This window comes from Strix uralensis, chromosome 5 (genome assembly GCF_047716275.1).
Source record: "Strix uralensis isolate ZFMK-TIS-50842 chromosome 5, bStrUra1, whole genome shotgun sequence".
NCBI lineage: Eukaryota > Metazoa > Chordata > Aves > Strigiformes > Strigidae > Strix > Strix uralensis.
The window spans coordinates 44,851,858-44,871,546 of NC_133976.1; the positions used below are offsets into that span (position 1 = coordinate 44,851,858).

The following is a 19,689-nucleotide window of genomic DNA, read 5'->3' on the forward strand; positions in this document are numbered from 1 at the left end:
TTCCAAAACCAAATGTGAGGGGAACAGGAGCATGTTTTGCTGTCACCATGCCATTGCAGGCTCAGTTAGAGCCAAGCATGAGCTATGCAGATTGCACAGCTGAAATCCGTATTTCCATGTTCTGTATCTACACTGGAATTTATAACAGTATACGCAGACAGGGAAGAATAGTAAGTCCTTCCACAGCAGTGCAGTCCATGCTGTGAAAGACATGTTAGGTTATTAGAGATATGAGTTAAAAATGTAAATTTTCTGATATTAGGATGTGTTCTTTTGAGCAAGGTTATAACATCATTATAGGCCTCCTGGGTCAGATAGAGGTCTCTAAGATACTGCCCCCCAACCACCTCCTTTGCAGCCTGAAGAGTCCTAATCTACTTAGCTGTTCCTTCTGCAGAAGCATATGAAGTGTCATATCTTTGATCATTCCTGCTGCTTTTCGTGGAACCTTTCCCAATTCTCCCATATCCTTTTTGAGGTGGGGAGGACACCATAAGTTTTCAGGATACTGGCACATGTGCATTCTGACAGCATTTTTGTACGCGATACACACATTTAACCTCATGAGCTATTTTGTTGTGTTGTCTCTGAGCATTTCCTAACTATACATAACTTTGTTTGTTCTGTGTTTCCTGACCACAGGTGATCACTGAGCTGATATTTTGCAGGAAACTATTACAATGCCTGGGTCTCATTGCTACCTTGTAATAATCAATTCAGGGTCTGTCACTTTATAGGTATTGCATTATTGTTGCAGTTTCCAGGTTTTTTAAAATTAAAAGGAACACTAACTACATGATGCCATTCAATATATACCACTCCAGTCTGTTGTTGGGAACAGCAAAGAATCCCACATACCCAAGGAAATCTTCTGAGACAAGCCCATGCACCTTTTGATAAGGGAGGAAGATGTAAACTCTGAAATATAGCTGAGTATCTGTCATGCGTCTGACAGATGGTTATATTGCAGATGCTTATCCAAACCTGGATAAAAGGTGATTGTCTGTAAGAGCTATTGAGAGAAGAACGGCCACTGATGCTGAAAATTTGGCTTAGTCGATGAAGTTCAGTTTCTCTTAAATGACTTGGAAGCTTGAGCTCCCAGTTGGAAAGGAACATTTTGGTTCCTTTTATATGGATGGTAAAGTCCTTAGGACATGGTCTGTCTTTTCTCTAGGAAATACCCACTACATCCATGAATATGTGAGCCAGTTGCTCCAGTAGTGTTCCCCAAGCTTTTTAGGTAAGGTTCTGACTTTGTCTCTTTCCCCCTCAGCTCTTTGAACCTGGTAAATTGCTATGTTCTTTTTACATTTGTGATACAGGGAAAAGGTGCATAATTCCTGCAAAAAATTACCTACTGTCTTTCTTATCAAAAAACTTGGGTACACCCCCAAAACTTTTCAACAACCAGCCTTCCAATTTATTCTAACAAAACACTGGAACCAAAGAGATACGTCTTCGTAGAAATGTACTTTATACTCTACTGCCAGAATAAATTGTGGAAACAGACATATGCCATAAGAACTACTGTCTTTGAAAGAGAAACATTGATATCTGAAATGCTTTATTGGACTGTTCAGTGTAACCTGATTCTTCTTGCCTCAAAAGCAATCTTGTTACCCCCTAAAGATATCATTGTGCTGAAGGGAAGGAGGAAAGCAGCTTGGATCATCCTAGTGATCATTTCTAAGCAGTATTCTCCTCTTTTTCTGTCTCCTATCTGCAAGTTCAAATCTATTATTCCTCCTTTTAAAACAAAGTTCCTGTAATTCTGAACGTAATTCAGCCTTTCCCTCTTTGCCAGGACTGTTAGGAAGGTACTAAACAATGAATAGCAAAAGTTTGCATTTGGCAGGATCCCAGATGATAGACTGCAAGGCTGAAGGCAAAACCAAATTCTTCCAACCGTTCCTGATGTGAAGAGGGATCCACGGTGTGCTTTCCTGCTTTATATCTGCCTTTTTTTTTTTTGCCTGACAGATAGGAGACAAGTCTTTTCTTATACTGAGTGTTTTGTGCTTTGTGGTTTTTATACTTTTTGCTTTTGTGACAGAGTGTGGTGAGAAAGACGCGTGTTACTGTTTCATGGAAAACAGTCTAGTAGTTGGGTATGCGTGTGTGCTAATTGATTTCTACTGAAACACAACCTGGAAGAAAAACCCTGCCATGACTTGGTTTAAAGAGCAAACAGTATTTGCGGGAGCCTGATTGTCAGGGGAGAAATGCTGAGCAGTGTAACTTACTTTGCAGCCAGCACATATCTTGTCATTTGGTTCCATACAGGACTCCAGTTGCTGCAACAGACTTGAGGTCATCAAGGATTTAAGCTGGGCAGCTTGTGGCAGACATCTCATATTGTTCATTTGAATGAGTTTCTGTGTATTGAGATGTGATTTTCTGTGGCACTTTCAAAATTGCATTTTTAAAAGGTACAAAAAATTATTAAAATATAACACCATGTCTTGTTTGCTTTCACAGCAAGAAAAGCTGGGTGATATCTGCTTCTCCCTCCGTTATGTGCCTACTGCTGGCAAACTGACTGTTGTCATTCTGGAGGCAAAGAACCTGAAGAAGATGGATGTCGGTGGACTATCAGGTACATGCATGAAAATCTGCATGTAGATTTTGCAGGCTTGTAAAGGCATAAAATCAACTCATTTTCTATTGGAGATCTCTTGGTTGAGAAGGTAAGGGCACTTGTTCACTGTCTGAAAAATGCGGCTTGTGTTTTCTGAAAGTTAGGGCATGGCTGAATATATCAGAACTTATTCTAGCTTAAAAAAAGGAATTGCATTGTATACTGCATTCCACTCCAAGACAAGGTATGAAGAGTTAAACAGTCAGATGACAGTGCAAGCTCTCTCTCCTTCTCTCCTGTTGCCTAGAGATAAATACAGACTATTCAGACAAGAGGAAAAAATCTGACTACAATTCCTATTATCTGTTTAATCTCACAAAACATGAACATTTCCCTGCAATGTTACCGATAGTGCATGATAGAGGAACTCACCACAGGTCACTGTGCTGACTGCTGGCTGAGGTGCTAGGATAATTGTTTCTACCTTTGAAGGGCTCAGGTGATTGCTCTCTTGAGCAGAGTTGGGAGTGGTCTGCATTTGCAAGTACACCAGCAATCAAAATGACAGTCTTGCACTTGTGGTAGTCAGTGAGGTTGATATCTCCAACATGCTCAGTCCCTACAAATAGTCCTCATAGCCTTTCCTTGTAGTAAGGCTACACATATGGTGTGTGAGATGATGTATGCTGTCTCTAAGGGAGGGTGCAGTCAGCACACGTGACATCAGGGCTGTGTCTCTGCAGTGGGGCTGTGTCCCAGGGACCTGGAGGAGCTCCATGTAGGCTTCTGTTCTCTGCTGTGTTTAGAATTTGGACCCAAATTACTAAATTACTGATTAGCTGAGACCCAATTAAATAACAAGATGCTTTAGAAGGAGAGGTCTTTCCAGGAGAATTTTATTTTATATACCTTCTGTTTAAAAGAGACAGTTTCTACCCACCATTGAGAATGAGGATGTTTCCAGCGCAGCTCTAGAACTGAAAGTTTTTACAGCTGTCACTAGTACACAGATGATGTAATTGCCGATTTTGAATTAGCAAGTGACAAGAAAAAAGTGTTTTGCTTTTATTTTCTTAGAATCTTATCGCAAGGTAGGAGTTATACGCAAAATACACAGAGAAATGGGAACCTGCTAAAAGCAAGCCTGAAGGTTTTATTTACCACTTTTGATGAACAATAACAGGAGGACCTTCACAAAGTGAGGGGAAACAAAGTCTCTTACCAGTAACCGGTTATCTTTTTTTTTTTTATTTTACTTGCTTCTAAAGTCTTCCACTGCACAGCAACAGACGTAATAAAGTAAAAGACATCAAAATATTGTTGTAGTCATTACCTCAATTGAGTCTAGCTTTTTCTTGTCTAAAATGGACACTGGATTAGGACACATCAGTAATAGTTTCCCTAATGCTCATACTGAACCAATTGCAAATTAATGTTCTTAAGCACATTTACTTCCTAATTGTTTCCTAATGAAAGATTAGATTCTCATAATGAGGAAGTTTGGCGTTTTTTGACTGAAGTGTAGCTGTAAGAGCCAAAGCATCTATATTTTTTCCAAGCTTTGCAAGAAATGCTGTGGATAATGGGTACTCAGCCCATAAGAGAGAAAGAAAGGGTCAGGGGAAGCACTAACGAGCTGAAGACCTTCTACAAACTTCAGATGGAAAATGTAATAATGCATTGTGTTGGAAATAACTACATGGAAATGAATGGGCTTACTCTCCTCTATGCTAAAGCACATAGAGGACATTTAAATATATTTCTAGGGAATGACAGGTTTTGTTCTCCTTTTTTAGGGCCATGCCAAACTAGAAACATCATGTTCTCTCAGAGACAAACAAACCCAATGGGATACCATGGTTGTAACAGGAATTCAAAAGTCACTGACAGTGATAAATGGCAGTTAGTATGGTATTCCTGAGGCAGTAATTATAGATGAAATAGTGTTGGTTTAAAGTGGATCTAGTATCTTTCATTAGGGAATTTATCTTTTGAATAAATTATGCAGAAATAACTTCTGAAATCAAGCTGAGATTCTGTTGTCATTATTCACGCTAAATAATACCTACTCTCAAAGTACAATACTGCTAAGTGGTGATGAAGGTGACAGGATTTTATCTCTATTAGCAAACACTTTCCCCACTGGTTTTGTTATTTCTTCTAGATACTAAAATGGCTTTTCGTTTTGCAAAACTGAAAGTTTTGCATTGCAGTGGAGGTGGGAAAATGTTAACAATCAAATCTGATCTCAAACTGAATGTTACCTATATATTCAACAGCACTTACTGTCACCGAGGGAAAGCCATTAGCAAGAGGTGAAAATTATGTAGTTGACACAGATGGAGAAAAAAAATCTTAGAAGTTTGTCAAAAATAGGCAAAAAGTACCTTGTTTTTGAGTTTAGAATATGTCTTTTTGTTATTCTCTCCTAATTTGGAGAAGATGCTGGAAAAGCAGAAGACAGACATTTGGAAAGGACTCTGCTTTCTCTTGCATTCAGCCTTTATGCCTCTCCGTGGAGTTTATGCGCCTTGCAGAAAGGAGGAGCAAGGCCCTGGCTCCTGCAGGAGGTCTGCGGCGGGCGACCTTGCTGTTTCCTTCTGGCTGCTTCTCTCCACATCTTGAGTATTACTGCTGCTAGTAAATATCTGCTATGTCTTTGCACCTCAATGATGTGGAAAGCTTTAGCATTTATGTTATCTTTAGTCCCAGAACAAAGAACCAGACACTGTGGTTCAGTAGTCTTCTGAACTTCTATTTAGAAATTTATTAAATCCATAATTGTGGTCAATCATGTGGTTAAATACATGCTTGATTTTTCACATGTATATTTGTGTTGTGCAAATAGAGAATCCAGTTACAAAAGTACATGTCAAAAGCAAGAGACCAATCAAAGTAGATTGAGAGTACTACCTTTCCTAGCATTTCTACAGGGCTTCTACTGGAGAAATCTTAATCCCGCTAGTCAGCATATATATCCTATTTAATGGTTACTACAGTTGCCAGAAAAAGCCTTTAGCTCCAGCATTTTGAACTTTTCCATAAATTTTATTAGCAGTCAAAAGCTAAGCACAAATTACTTCAGAAACAGACAATAAAAGACAACAGACTAATCATCAAATTCTTTACACTCCTTGTAACAAAACCAGATCACCCATCTAGGCAATAAACTCCCAGGTCTTAAACTTAATTGCAACATCAGGCTGTGACTAAAGCAAACCTTGGCTCAAACACTAGAACTGTTCAGCCTGAGCTCATCAAGTCACCACAACAAGTGGAAATTATTACATCTGGTGAGCAAGGGCCTCTGGCAAACAGTTATGCATGTTTTAAAATGGCATTTTAATTATTTAAATTATATTCAAATGCATTTTTAATGAATCTGACATCTGGCAGGTGATATGTAGGAATGTAAGCTATAAAGATATTTTTTTTATTTGTCTGAATTTGGTAAACTCGGGTTACATGGCTTTATAGGTATCCTTCACCCAAAATGTCTATGAGACTTAGAAGCTTAGGTCTTAGAGCAAATCAAGGGAACTTAGACTCCCAAGTCACTCTGTTGGTTGCTTTTTAATTTCATTTAGGTGGTTTGCAAAATTGGAAAATTTCAAAACCAGTTTGCAGTTTAATCTCTCCGAACAGGCCATAGAGACATAGTCTGACTAATTCCTCGACAAAGGCACAATGCAGCTCAGCAATGCTGTTCAGTTCACAAGGGCTGTCTATGAACTATGATACTTTATTCAGGTTTACAATCCCTTCTGCTCCAGAAAGAGGGCAGGAATTATCTGCAGGTCCCCTATGAGATATTAATTTAAATCAAAGTGGTAGTGATTTTATACACAGATTTAAATGAGTATGAAAATTTTATCTAAATAAATTTTAATCTTGTTTTTTATTTGTATTTTTTACTTATTTTCTAAAGAAAAAATGGTTGCTTAATCCTCAGCACATCTGACTAGCAGCTAAATGTGGTCTGTGCAATACATATCGTGCACCTTTTTGTTACATAGGAAGATTCCCAATATGCAGGCAGTTCTATAGACTTCCATGTATTTAGTCATACCCTCCATTTGTATTCATTTTGGTTCCTAACGTTAAATAAAAGCTTTCATTTCAACTTCCTATAGGTTTCCTTGCTTTGACCAAGCCAATCATTGAAATAAATTATCTGAATTTATTGAAAAGCATTTTCCCTCTGAACCTTCAGAAGAGGCTGGGACTGTCACCTGGACAGACTGTTGTTATGGGTGTTTAGCTACCCAGGCCCTTCAGTGGTTTTGGGGGTTTTTTTAAGAACTTCACTGGCTGTATGTATTACTGATGAAATACTGGTTTGTATCAAAAAGTCACCTCTTAGTAGCTGGTAATACGTGTAAGCCTTAACATTGTTTATGATCTTTTCAGAATTGATTTCAGGATGGTTTATTCCTTCTAAAAATCTTTGAAATCTGATGTGGTTTTGTTCTCTGTGTATTACTTTAGTATCCTTAGCCTTTAGTGAATCTAATTACCAGGAATGTATTCTAGTAGCAAGCAATGTACCCTCCCCTTATCTCCTCAGCACTGCTACTTCTCACCACTCCCCCCTGATCAGGCCTGGAGTTTCAGTGGGGAGGAGATGCCCTAGCTGGCATGGGCTCAGGTATTGCCTTAGGCACTGTTGCCAACTAGCAAATATTATAGCAGACCCTAAACTGTACTTGTTTATGCCAAATTAATGCTTAGGAAGAACGGCAAGGAGAAAAGGATTATCATTGGATCCATGTAATCTTCCTTCTACAGAAAGCTGCAGATACAGCTGTGAAGAGAAGGCATCCCGTAATCCAGTCCATTATGTGTGAAAGCTAATCTCAATATTTATGAGTTATAAATAAAAAATACACAGGACCTCTTTGTATCTGTCAAGCAAATACTATAAATCAGAACCATCTCTGGGGACCAAATGGTACTATAGCAGAAATAAAGCTAGTTTTCTACAATTAGATATTTAAATACTGCGTTCAGGTTCTAAAGGCTTGGTTGAATGTCTTAGGAAAGAATTGAAAAATTATGAATTGTTTAGAGACCAGCTCTTTGAAGACAGAGTGAATGCTCATGAATTATTCAGTCAGAGCATTCACTTTAATAACTTCATTAAAACATAAGAAACCTTAAAAGCTAGCTAAAACAAATGCAATATTATGAGAAGAGAAATACACCATTAGTGCCATGGCCTTGCTATAAACCATATTGTAAGCATAACTCAGTGAATATTAAGGGAAAACACCCTTATTAAAAGACAAAAGTAAAAATAAACAACAAAACGCCACCACCAAAACAGCTGCATTTGCAACTAGCTTAATCCTAAGGAATCCAACAGAGATCAGTACCAACAAATATTTTAAGATCTCTACATACTGTGAGGATTTCTACAACATCTAATATCTCAGTATCTCTACTGTAATACACTGGCAGAACTTCCAACAGTAGATGGCTGCAGCAATACATCCCTCTAACACTTGCAAAGTAATCTCACAGCATCACAGTAAATTCACTGTGGGCTCCTACAGTGGTGATGGAATCAGTCACCAAATCTCCATCATATTAAAATCCTTCTCTCCTGACTGGAGGAACAGTCCTGTTGGTGACATCTTCCTTAAGACTGCGCAGGAGGGAGAGAGGTCTTTCTGAAATGGTCCTCTTTCAGTGGGTAAATAAAGTCTTAGGGAGTTGTTTTTTCTAATCCCAACTCAAGCCTTTGACATCAAACCACCTTCTTCCTCAAGTTAAAAGCTGAAGAAGGCAATTTCAAAATAAAAATATATTCCAGATTACAGTGTATTCATCATAGAAACCATGTTAGAGGATACATAGACTCATATTCGAGGGCATTTTGGACAGTTTCATGAGGAAGCTGTCAGGTAATTGTCCATTTTGAAGTGAGTGCACAATTTCCACTGAATCATATGCTACAGGCTATTGCACACAATAATATATTGTATTAGATGAACTATCAAACGTGGTGATTCCTACAAAGAAGCAGAGTCAAATTGTTCTGCTCTTTTTTTCCTCCTATGCTTAAAATGAAAAAGAGATTGTGCCTGCTGATTACCAGTGATGTTGTACAAAACCTGTAAGCATTGCTCTGAGAAACCTTAGAACAAACACCGTGCCAAAAAAACTCCTGGGCTCAGGAAAGCCTATTTTATGTGTGTATCTCCTTAATCATATATGCTGACCAAAGGTACCGGAGGTCACCACCCAGCTGTGTTGACTCTGCCAGCCAATAGTCATAATTTTCTGGCATTGCTGTTGAGTTTCCCCCACTCTTCTTTCTCCAAAACAGAGAGCAGGAAGACTTCTTATTCTTTTATTTGAATAGCCACATCTAAATAATGCATTTTGTGTGTGTTTGTATGTGTGCTTCCTCCTGATTAAATTACAGTATGTTTTTGTTTGGTTATGCAGTCCCAAAGCAAGTGTAAAGATGTGTATGTTAATTACTTATATGAAAATCAGATGGTTAATACTTTAGGTTTTCAAGCTGTACAAGAATTTCATAGCAATGTGAGTGGCTGTAAAATGGATGTGGAAACACTGTAGATAGGTTCTGGAGTCTTTAGGGAAATTAGTTCTCTTACAAGTAAGTTTAATTTATTTTTACTCTCTGAAAATTGCAGTCTATGTCTTTTAATGGGTTTGAAGAAAAAAAAACATGAACCCAAAAAGAAAATGTATTTTTTCATCTATATAAATACAGTTTAGATCAGTACTTAAATGTTCACAGAAAGTAAGGAAAATATAATTGAGGGCATTTCCTTTTTAGGACTGTGTAAAGTCATACAGGTTTTTTAAGACAGCACGATGAGCATTTTATTAGCACTGTTAACGCAGTTGAGGTTTGATGAAGTTTGTAGGACTTTCTGAGCAAATAGAAGCAACTTTAAATTCAAGTTTTTACATTACTTTAAATCCCACATACATTTTTTGTTTGTTTAATCCCATGTGGGCAAGAAAGATGATTTGTTTCTGCTAGATCTTTATGTGATTACTTCTTATAGGCCTCCTGACTCTTTTTTCACACTTCTTTGTGTGCACATCTCAACAGAAAGAAACATTTCACAAATTAGAACCTTGATCCTGATCCTGAATTATCCCTGAAGGGAGCAGGGGTTGTATGCTGAGAAGGGAACTGCACATGTCCTCTAGTACACTGTGCTGAAAATATCTCTGTGACGACAGAGGAAGCTTTCAGTGTAAGAAGAGAGATAGGAAAACAGGTGTTTCTAGTTCTTTGTCAGTATCATTACTTTATGTATGTGCTTTATGGGTGAACAGTCAAATCTGTTCACACCTTTGACAAGTGAAGTTCTCCACTGGCAGCTATGAGATGCTTATCATTCAACAAAATGGAAAAGACATTTTCCCATTGCCAATTCCAAAATTTATTTTCCAAAACCTTTCTAACTGAAGTGGAAGTCAAGCCTTGCTCTTTCTTCTATTGATGAAGCCATCAAAAATGGCCCATTACCCTTCTCGAGGTAACAGGAGAATACAGTCTTGTTGCTGATTGAGATTGATGTGACATCATTCAGTTACTCTCCTGTGTCTTTGTGTGTGTCAGGAGAGTGATATGAATCTCAGTGGGATTATTTGTCCAAATATTTTATCCCCTACTTTACTTCCATGATGCTATTGATGAGGTAGAAAAGTCGGCATTTGGGCTTTGTTTCTTCCTTCCAGCACAGGCCATGCTGCCTTAGAGCCGCCTTGTTCTAGCTGAGTCAGTCACAGGGTTTGATTAACCACAAATTACCTGCCAACAAGGTGGAAAAGTGAAGCCCAGAAATGCCACTTTTCCCCTGTAAAGAAGTTCGTGTGTGGTGAAGGTGAGAATTTTTCTGGGTTTAATTCCTAGCTACTGTTTCTTGTGCTTTTGCTTATTAGTTGTGAAAGTCAACACAGTGGGTGTTCTGTCTTCAGGAGGGTCTTCTGTATCATCATTAAGGCATCTTTACATATTCTTTGTAATAAACTGAGTAACTGAGCTCTTCAGACCTATTATTGTAAAGTGTATGTATCACTTTGTGAAAGTTTCAGATGTATTGAAGGGGAAAACAAGGCTCCCTATGCGTGAAGTATCTATACAAGCAACACCTTTATTTAGATATTTAGTTTATTTAAGACAGCTAAGGTGCTAGGCAATGGTTTTACAAAGCTAAAGATAAGAGAGGAATCTGGTCTTTTTTTTTTTCTCCCTTAACAATATGATTGGTTTTAAACTAAAATTATGGGGTGTTTCCTCCATTGTACCAGTCTTGTTGATAAGATGGTGCCAGATGTGTTTCTTTCAAACTGATGCATCTATCACCAACATAATGCAATAGTAAAACTGGTAATATGGAGGGAACACCTGCCATTTTATGGTTGCTAGTGCAGTGACTCTAGTCCATAGGAAGAGATTATGTTTTTCTTCCTCTTGTGTTTATTAAGATATCTTCTTTCTGTCTTGTTGATGAATATGCTATTGCTCAATCGCCACATGAATTCCTTTTGTTTCTACTGAGCTGTCTTCAAGTTTACAAATAGCAACATTTTTTACTCTCTTTAAATCAGAGTATTTTATGTGCAGGGGTTTCTTGCAACATCCCATCATATTAGATATTAATGTAATAATTATTGAATAGTAAAATATATAACTCTCATTAAGGAAAGACACAACTAAAGCACAGATCACATAGCATCTGTCCGGTATGCGTGTCAACAGACATAAACTTCTTTATTTGACTGCAAAATTCAAGTGTTATGTAACACAATTGACCAATGTGCGGTGCTTAACGTTTAGAGGTTTTCTTGCAAAACATGCCTAAAAGGAAATCTGTCATAAAGAATCCTACCCACTGCAAAGCTCAGCTGTTTTCTACTTTTTTTGTGAAGGCAGAAAGGAGGATTTGTAAGCTCTGTATTGTGAGCTTTGTCACAACATAATCTCTCTCAGATTTGAGTCTGTTGAAAACCAAATAAAGATACAGATATACATTATAAAACTATGTATGATCTAATAGTAGGCAGAACCAAATTTTAATTCCTGTCCTGTAAGTAGTGACACACGAGGATTTCAGAATCCAAATGTAATCTCTGCAGCTCAGCAGCATCTCTGTAGGAATTGCTTGAGGTCAGAGTAGTAAAGGGTTCTGTTTAATCTCTCTATCAAGCCCAATTCATGGGACCTCTTTTTCTTCAGATTCCCAGTGGTATCACAGAACACTTTACATACACAGGTCTGCAGGTTAAATCCACCTTTCCAGTGAAGAGAATATGATAATGTCCTGATTGAGCCCTAGTGAGAAAGCATCTTAAATTCTATTTGAGCCTCTCCAGACATCTTTGCAGTACAGCTGGCTTCAGGGCCAGTCTCATTACAACATTGTTGTGAGGGTATATGTTCCTGCAGTAAGTTCCAGGAAGCTGAGTTGAAATACTCAGCTATATCGGTTGCTACCCGTCAGCAAACCATCACATGCTTGTCAACATGTGAGGGATGCTAAAAGTAGTGATTATGAGAGCATGCAACATAACAGGTTTTTTAAGTTCAGGAGCCCTGGCTATGTGGGATGTGAAGAAATGCTTATGTAAGGATGCGACAGCATCAGCAAGTCTTGCGCTGCAAATTGTTTCAGCTGGTTGGGAGCTAAGTTAATTTAGGCTGCTCCCTCATGGATAAAAAAGAGAGAGATGAATGTTTAATTAAAAAGAAGTGCATGTTACTTTACAAATCAGGTGTTTGAGGTCTGGAAAGCTGTGGGTGCAAGGTGTTTCTGGGAGAGGTTTCTGTTGTTGTCATTCAAAGTCACTTTCACTGGGGCAAAGCAAGCTTAAATTGTACTGGACCAAACTCCTTCCTGGACAGTGGAAGTCAGGGACTGGCTCAGCCATTCCTGGAGATTATCCATAGTGCCCCATTGCTGAGGAACATCTACTTCAGGAACTTACTGTCTGGCTTCTGGTTGGGAAACCAGCACTTGACAAGAACAACCTTTCCATCTGCTGCTCTGCTCAGTCTTCATGTCTGGTAGTCCCTGCGGGAGAGCAAGTGAGTGATTTCCTAAATTGATTGAGTTCTTTGACCTGAATTAGTCAAGAAATAGACTCAAGCATGAGATAGATTTTGCTTTTGTCTAATCTGGGCATGGATTGCATCTTTTTGATCAGGGTTTGAATTCTTCTCACAACGAAATGGAGTAGTATAAGAGAATCCACACCAAAGCATAGACAATCATTTGTTTATGAAGTTATTCAGACAAGCACATCTTCTATATACACCAGTGCACACTTTCCTTTGTGTAACTAATATGTCTATGATATTATGAAATACGAATTGCTGCAGTGTCTAGGCATTATGGTCCTCAGCTTCAGGTTCCATCAGGTAGCAGGGGATATGAACTTGGTAACTTTTCAGCCTTGAGGTAGGTTCTGCACTGATGAAATGTTCCATTGCATTAAGAGTTGGCAAAAGCCCAAGGCCAACAGTAGTCCTATGGTAATTTAAAATATAGTTCTGTGAGCAGTGGAATTGTAAGGCGTGATTTCCTTTACATTTCAGTGTGACTGGGTATTTTGATGTCTAATAAAATACGTGCTTCAATTGAAACTTTTTTCCATAGTTTGAACATCCATAATATCTCTTTCACACATGTATTTTCTGGTGTGTAGTAAGAGGTGAGACCATGTTGCAGCTTTCACCTCATATTGGGATACTAAGTAGGCTGTCTCTATTCCACCTGGCTGCCTACTTTCTCAAAGCTCTTAGGAATTTAATATCCTTGAGAGGCCTGTGATCCTGTCAGGTTTGATTGACACTGGCCAATATACTAAAAAGGTATGGAAAGGGGGCAGTCAGTCACCAGGCTGGTATTTGCACACAAAAGATGACAGAATGATTACCTACACTGTGTTTCCTTGGGAACCCAAACAAAAAGAAATGTACTTTGTTTTATTGCAAATCCAGTGATAAACATGCTTTGATGATTCATAATTAAATCTATTCTCATTTTCTTGCCATGTGGTGTTTTTTTTCTTTCTTTCTGATCTCTGGATAAAGCAAATTACTTTTTTAAAAATCTAGATAGCTGCTTCAAATCATCCCATTACTTCCTCTCTAGTTTTAATTGCTTTCCATGCATAGGAGACCCTGAATCTGAATAACCTAAGCCATACTGTGATTTTAGAAAACAAATTTTGGCTCTGTTGGCTGTTGGCATCATACTTCAGCAAAGAGCACAGTCCCCAAGCATTCCATTGCTGTGCATTTTGCATACAGGTTTGCTTTCTGCAAAAAAAAAAAAAAAGGATAAGCACTTTGGCTTTTCTTGTTTACATGCTGTTTGCTGTATTTTTTCTTTGTTTGCAATTCCAGCATATTTGAATCCTGATAGGTTAAATGTAAGGGAAGACTAGCATCAGCCAGTGTGTTGCTGCCTGACCTATCCAGCACACAAATCTTGCTTTTCGAAAAGCCCAGTCATTTTTCACCAGCACTTTGAGGTACATTCAGATCTGCTTTGGCATCTGTCCAGCCCTGCATAGTATCAAGCAGGGGACATCCTGTCTGAGAGAACAGATTGTTAGTTCAATTATATTCCTGAAATTGAGTTAAATTTCCATGAAACCTGCTTCAAATGTGAAGAACCCTGGGGGAATGGGGGGTTTTTTGTTTGTTTGACTTACAGCAAACAGGCATACTAAATGAGACACATTGTATAAGTGCACGTTCAGTGTGTTGTTTATGGCTGTTTATGTCATGTGTTTGAGAACAGGATGAAGCAAATTGATAGTGCTGCCATCTATAGACAAAATAAAGTTACTGTTTTCAGCTTCATGAGAAAGGTGGATAATAATGTTATATTGTAACCAAAGAGAAGAAAGAAGAGCTCTAAGCTGCTTCTGAAAATATGATTAATGACAATGCCTCATTAATGGTGATCAAATTTTATGTCACTGGCCTGGGTTTCCAAAGTATAACACAGTAATTAAACAGTCCTTCAGTATCTCTGAGTCAGACTTGGTTAAAAGTGCTGTCTCGGGACCATTGCTAATCTTACTGGACTGAGAAGTTTATTTTGCTAGTCAGGATCGTGTCTGGTATGTTGAAAAGAATGGTAGCCTTCCTGTAACACATAGCATTTCAGTCCATTAAGGTAAAAGATGGTGCAATTTTTCTGGCAGAGCTCCAAGCATCCATATGGTACAATACTGTTCTACATTAATTCCAGTGTTGTTTTATTGAAAGATAACGTTCTGGTCAAATGCAAAAGGTTCATGCTCAGTTTTATATTTTTATCTTTGTTTTTCTCTGCTAATTTTTATTTATTCTCAGAAGCATAAAAGCCATCTTCTCCATCTGCCAGTTTTATCTTTCCATGTACACTGAATGTTTATTTTCCTTCTTGCCTCTCAAATTGCCTACATATCTTAAGAAGGGAAAACTCGCTCTAACATGCAGAGTTAGATTCTGCTATTCCACAACACACCAATAAGGCATATTTTCAGATTGTCCCACTGATTTCCATCAGGTGAAGCTTCTATTTTATCAATGTAAACAGTAATAGCACTCAGATTCTGGAGTTTTTAATGCTGTTTTGTTTAAACAGCTACATGGCCACAGAATTAGTAGAGGCTTTGGCTATTGCAGGAGTACTCTGTGTTGACTCAGTGTTCTGCTTGTGCATAAATGAATGCCACCTTTTTGCCTCTAGGAAACAAGGAACGTTGCCTATCATTGTCTGTGGTTTTTATTTCTTGTCAACAATTTCTGTGTGAATTTTATATGGAGATAATAAAATAGTCTGTATAGCACATATTCCTAAATGATCTGCAAGCCATATTAAAGAGGAAAAGTGCAGCGATTAGAGAGTGTCTCACAAACTAATCAGAATGAACAAAATAAGGCATACAAGATACGATAAATCACTTAATGACTTAATCAGGTTAGCACTATAAAGATACTCAGCAAGATGGAGAAAGCCCTAAATAATTACAGTGAAAGGTATTTGAAAGAAATTGCATGCAAGCTGCCAGGAAGGCAAAAATTTTGGGTTTGTAAAAGACACAGAGAGTTGCCATCTATGCATCACCAAAGACCGGGCAAGCTAACACAGTCACATCATGGTTTTGACAATGGTTATAAAACACGAACCACTGTAGAACAGCACGAGATTTTCAATAGCCACACATAAAGCTTGACTTTTTCTCTCCAAAGTCTTGGTAAGCTGAAGCGTTAAAATTGGTTCAAATGCATATTTTCAAATTTTACATCAACAGATTTGACAGCATATGCTGACATCAGACCTCCAGTTCTACTTGGTTATGGGCATGAAGCTCAATAGATAACATACTAATAAATTAAAGCCAGTGAAGGGTAAGTCAAGCCTTACTAAAATGGTCAGGAACTTCTACTAACATTTTTATTTCAAATAAGGACAATTCATGAATTTGAACTCCAGTGGGTGACAGGAGTTTTGGATTTCTTTCTTTTCCAAGTATGAATAGACCATTGGTGCATCTTTATTTGTCCTCTCGCACATGCAAAAAAGTGGCATTCAGTTATTCTTGAGGCAGATGGCTTTTAATAGACAAAATAAAGAACCATATACAAACAACTTTGCACTTAACTGTGAAGAAAATTGCTAAGTAAAATAGTTAATTTTAAAGTGATTTCTAAAAACAGAGTGTAGAAATTTGGCCATATTTTTAAAGTCATTGATGCATCTTGAGATACAGAGTTAGAGGTCAGGTGGGATTTTCAGTAGTTCTCTGAAAGGTGCTTAGCTATGTATTTTTGAAAATCCCATCCATACTTAGGCTTTTAATACATTGTAAACTGTACTTTTACCAACTTTTCCTGATTTAGTCAGTCACAGAGAACAAATTTTCACTGAATCAGCAGTTCAGGGCTAAGCCTTGATAAACTGAAAAGCAGAAGGTTGGTGTCTTAGTTATATCAAAACTCTTTTACACAGCTCTGACAGCACAGAGAAGCTGTTAATGTTTTCTTCAATGTATTAGAGGACTTAAACTCAAAATACTGGAGTCTTCATAGACATTTTAGGGCTTAAGCTAATGTTTACCAGAGTCTCTTATATATTCAGTCAATAGGGAAACAACAGAGTGCATGTGAATTTAACCATCTTGACTTGAATAGCCAAATTTGAAAAGAAGCACTTAGGAAAAACATGTGCATATTGTTCATTCTCTTGAGATCTTTTGTCCAAAAGCTGATTCCTGGATGTCAAGAAACCACATAGTGCTAGGTGATAAAAATATTTAAAGGAGAGCTTAGACAAGTAAGTACTCTTGACTTTCTAAGGCATCAAAATAAAACCAAAAGAGAAAAAGTTCAACTGTGTTTGTCTGAGAAGTAGCACTAGCATTTCTCAGGGAGTCTCTAAACATTTGTGTTCCAAATGCAAATGCAGTTGCATGAGGCAGTGGAGATATGGGTGGCATGGAAACGTGACTAATTTAGTAGTAGCTTCTGCTCTGAACCTTCAGAGAAATCTTATTTTCTGGTTCCCACTTTAGCTTTGTGGGTGGGCTTCAACTCATAACTTCCTAACATAAAATGCTTATATGATCCCAGCAAAGTAAAATTTTATAAACTAGAGACCTTCATCTGTCCTCATCCACCTAAGTGTCCTAACCAGTGGTTTGCAAAGTCAAGACATTTCCTGCCAGATGTCCTTATTGTCCCAGGAGCCTTTCCTTCTCATTTACTTGTGTCCAGATTGAGAAAAGGGTTTAATTTCCTAACCACCAGCCAAGACTATACCCTGGTGGATAGGAAATGCTCAGAGGAGGTGGAGGATTAAATTTCTTCATGTTGAGTAGGAACAGGACCAGGGTTCCTGCATCCATGGTCATGAAAACCTGGTCCTCAGAACCACCTTCTCTGTTTCCAGGGACAGCTACACTTTTTACATTTTTTACCAAGCATGCAAAGACTGTGCTTTGCGCAGAGCTAGATCACAACCTCTCAGCCTGTCTCTGTCCTAAGCATGAGCTGAGCCAACCAGAGTGCATCCATAGGGATCTGAAGTGTGCAATTTTCCATATCCCTAAATATTTAGGAGAGTGAGGGCATCTCCACATGTTGGGTGACCAAATGAACATGTTCTGTGGGAGGTGCAGTGGTGTGAAGTTGGACACTTGGAAACAAATATTTTTCCAGAAAACAGACAGCTATGTCCTCACACATGCGTGTGTATGGTCTTTTTACATTTACTCTAGTTGGTACCCAAGTTGTGCCAATGTTGTTCTGTACACCTAGATGCTACTTTGAGCCTTAAGGTTAACTCTTCCCAGATTTGCTAGTAACTTGTTTGACCATATGTAAATGTATTTGGCGAAGTTTGACCTTGGAGAGCATTTCTTTGTGCCTTTGTTGGCACTCATATCATCTCCAGTGTGGAACAGGACTGCCTTTTATTGTATAGAGCCAATGTCCAACTGAAAGGGGCCTCTTGAGTGCTGCTGTGGCAGTAATAACAATAGCAAGTCTTGAATTTCCTGATTTTTCCCTCCTCCTTCCATCTCCCTCCATCTCAGATCCCCTTCTTCCTTGAGACTATTATATATTTTTTGTATTATGACTGTACTTAATTAAGATCTTCAGTCAGTTTGATCATGCTCATGCCCTTAAAAACATTACCCCAAAAGCCACACAGCAGAATTTTAAATATTCTTCTTCTGTGCCATCACCTGAGCATGAATCAAGAGTAAAGTGGATGAACAGGAAATGGTAAGCACTCCTTATGAAATGCATGGAGTTGGGTATTGTCTCAGGGGGGTAAACTGGTTTACGGTTACTGATTGCGGTACGCAAACCTGAGAACCTTTAGCCCAACACAGTTTAAAAGCTCACAGCTTAAAATGTACTCTGCAGTTTTCTTATATTCACAGAAATTGAGGTGCACAATTCTCCAGTTCAAATTTGTAACAGATTTTTTTTCAATTTATCTACGTGCTCGGTCTCACTGATTGAATGGAGAAGCATCTGTAGATTTCAAAGTAAATTTTGGTACATCTGTAGCTGCAACTGTCTCAAGTTCCCATTGAATCAGATAATTCTTATCAGATATCCTTGAAGATGATAAGAGGATCAATGCTGTCAGCAAGTGCAAAGCAGCACAAAAATACAGTTTGGTGAAAAGCAGCTTCATTGGAATGCAGAAAACATCTTAGTGCCCCAGCCATTCTGGGAGTGCATGTGCAAGAGTTTGAGTGATTTGCATACAGGATTCCTGATACAGTAATTTCTGCCGTGCATGAGACCTGGAACGATTACTTGTCCCTGTAGGGTAAATGGACCTGCTCATTATGCAGGTCTTTGTAGACATAATGTACACACCTGTTTGGAAGATTTAATAGCTGTGGTTGAAATACCAGTTCTGAAGCTCAAGGGTTAGGAGGAATGGTTAAGCTTTAAAATCACTTGGAAGCAGCTGATTATAAGTTGCCATGGCAAAGGATTTTCAGACAATGAGAAGCTTTTACATTAATATTTTTGTAAGCCTTGTTGTGATAGAATTGTCTCTGTGAAGAGCAGTCTCTTTCTTTCTCCAGCTGACACACACACTGATAAAATCATAAAGTAATTATATAGTGCTATAATGATTTTGGGGTTTCTTCTCTGAGGGTTTTGCCACTGGTTTGGAGATTCCGTCTCTGGATTTTATAATAGGGAACTGTATTATTCAACATCTTGTTATCAAAAAATTATCAAGATACACCCTATGTTTGCAAAAAATAGCAACGTATGGAAATGGCAATAACTGAATGAAACCTATCTGTGCTTTACTTTTCTTTGATTGCTTTTTTTTAATTTTTTCTTCTTTGTGGCTACCATGGGTTGATTTTTTTGCAGCATATGTTTTGCATTTACATTCTGTGATCCTCCTGTCTTCTTCATCAGTAGTCAAAATATAGCTCTGAAAAAGTGTGTCCTCAACATTGGACACTTTTAAGATTCAGCTGGAGAGGGTGCTGGGCCATCTTGTCTAGACCATGCTTTTGCCAAGAAAGGTTGGACCAGACGATCCTTGAGGTCCCTTCCAACCTGGTATTGT

The 19,689-nt window shown here is 38.2% G+C and overlaps 1 protein-coding gene across 6 annotated transcripts in view; it reads left to right on the forward strand.

Moving 5' to 3' along the window:
- SYT1 (synaptotagmin 1) overlaps positions 1–19,689 on the forward strand; it is a 364,659-nt gene that overhangs the window by 307,714 nt on the left and 37,256 nt on the right. For all 6 annotated transcript variants that reach the window (XM_074870647.1, XM_074870649.1, XM_074870645.1 and 3 more), the window contains one exon: positions 2,482–2,599. In XM_074870647.1, coding sequence (XP_074726748.1) covers positions 2,482–2,599 — 118 coding nt within the window. The remainder of the gene's footprint in view (positions 1–2,481; positions 2,600–19,689) is intronic.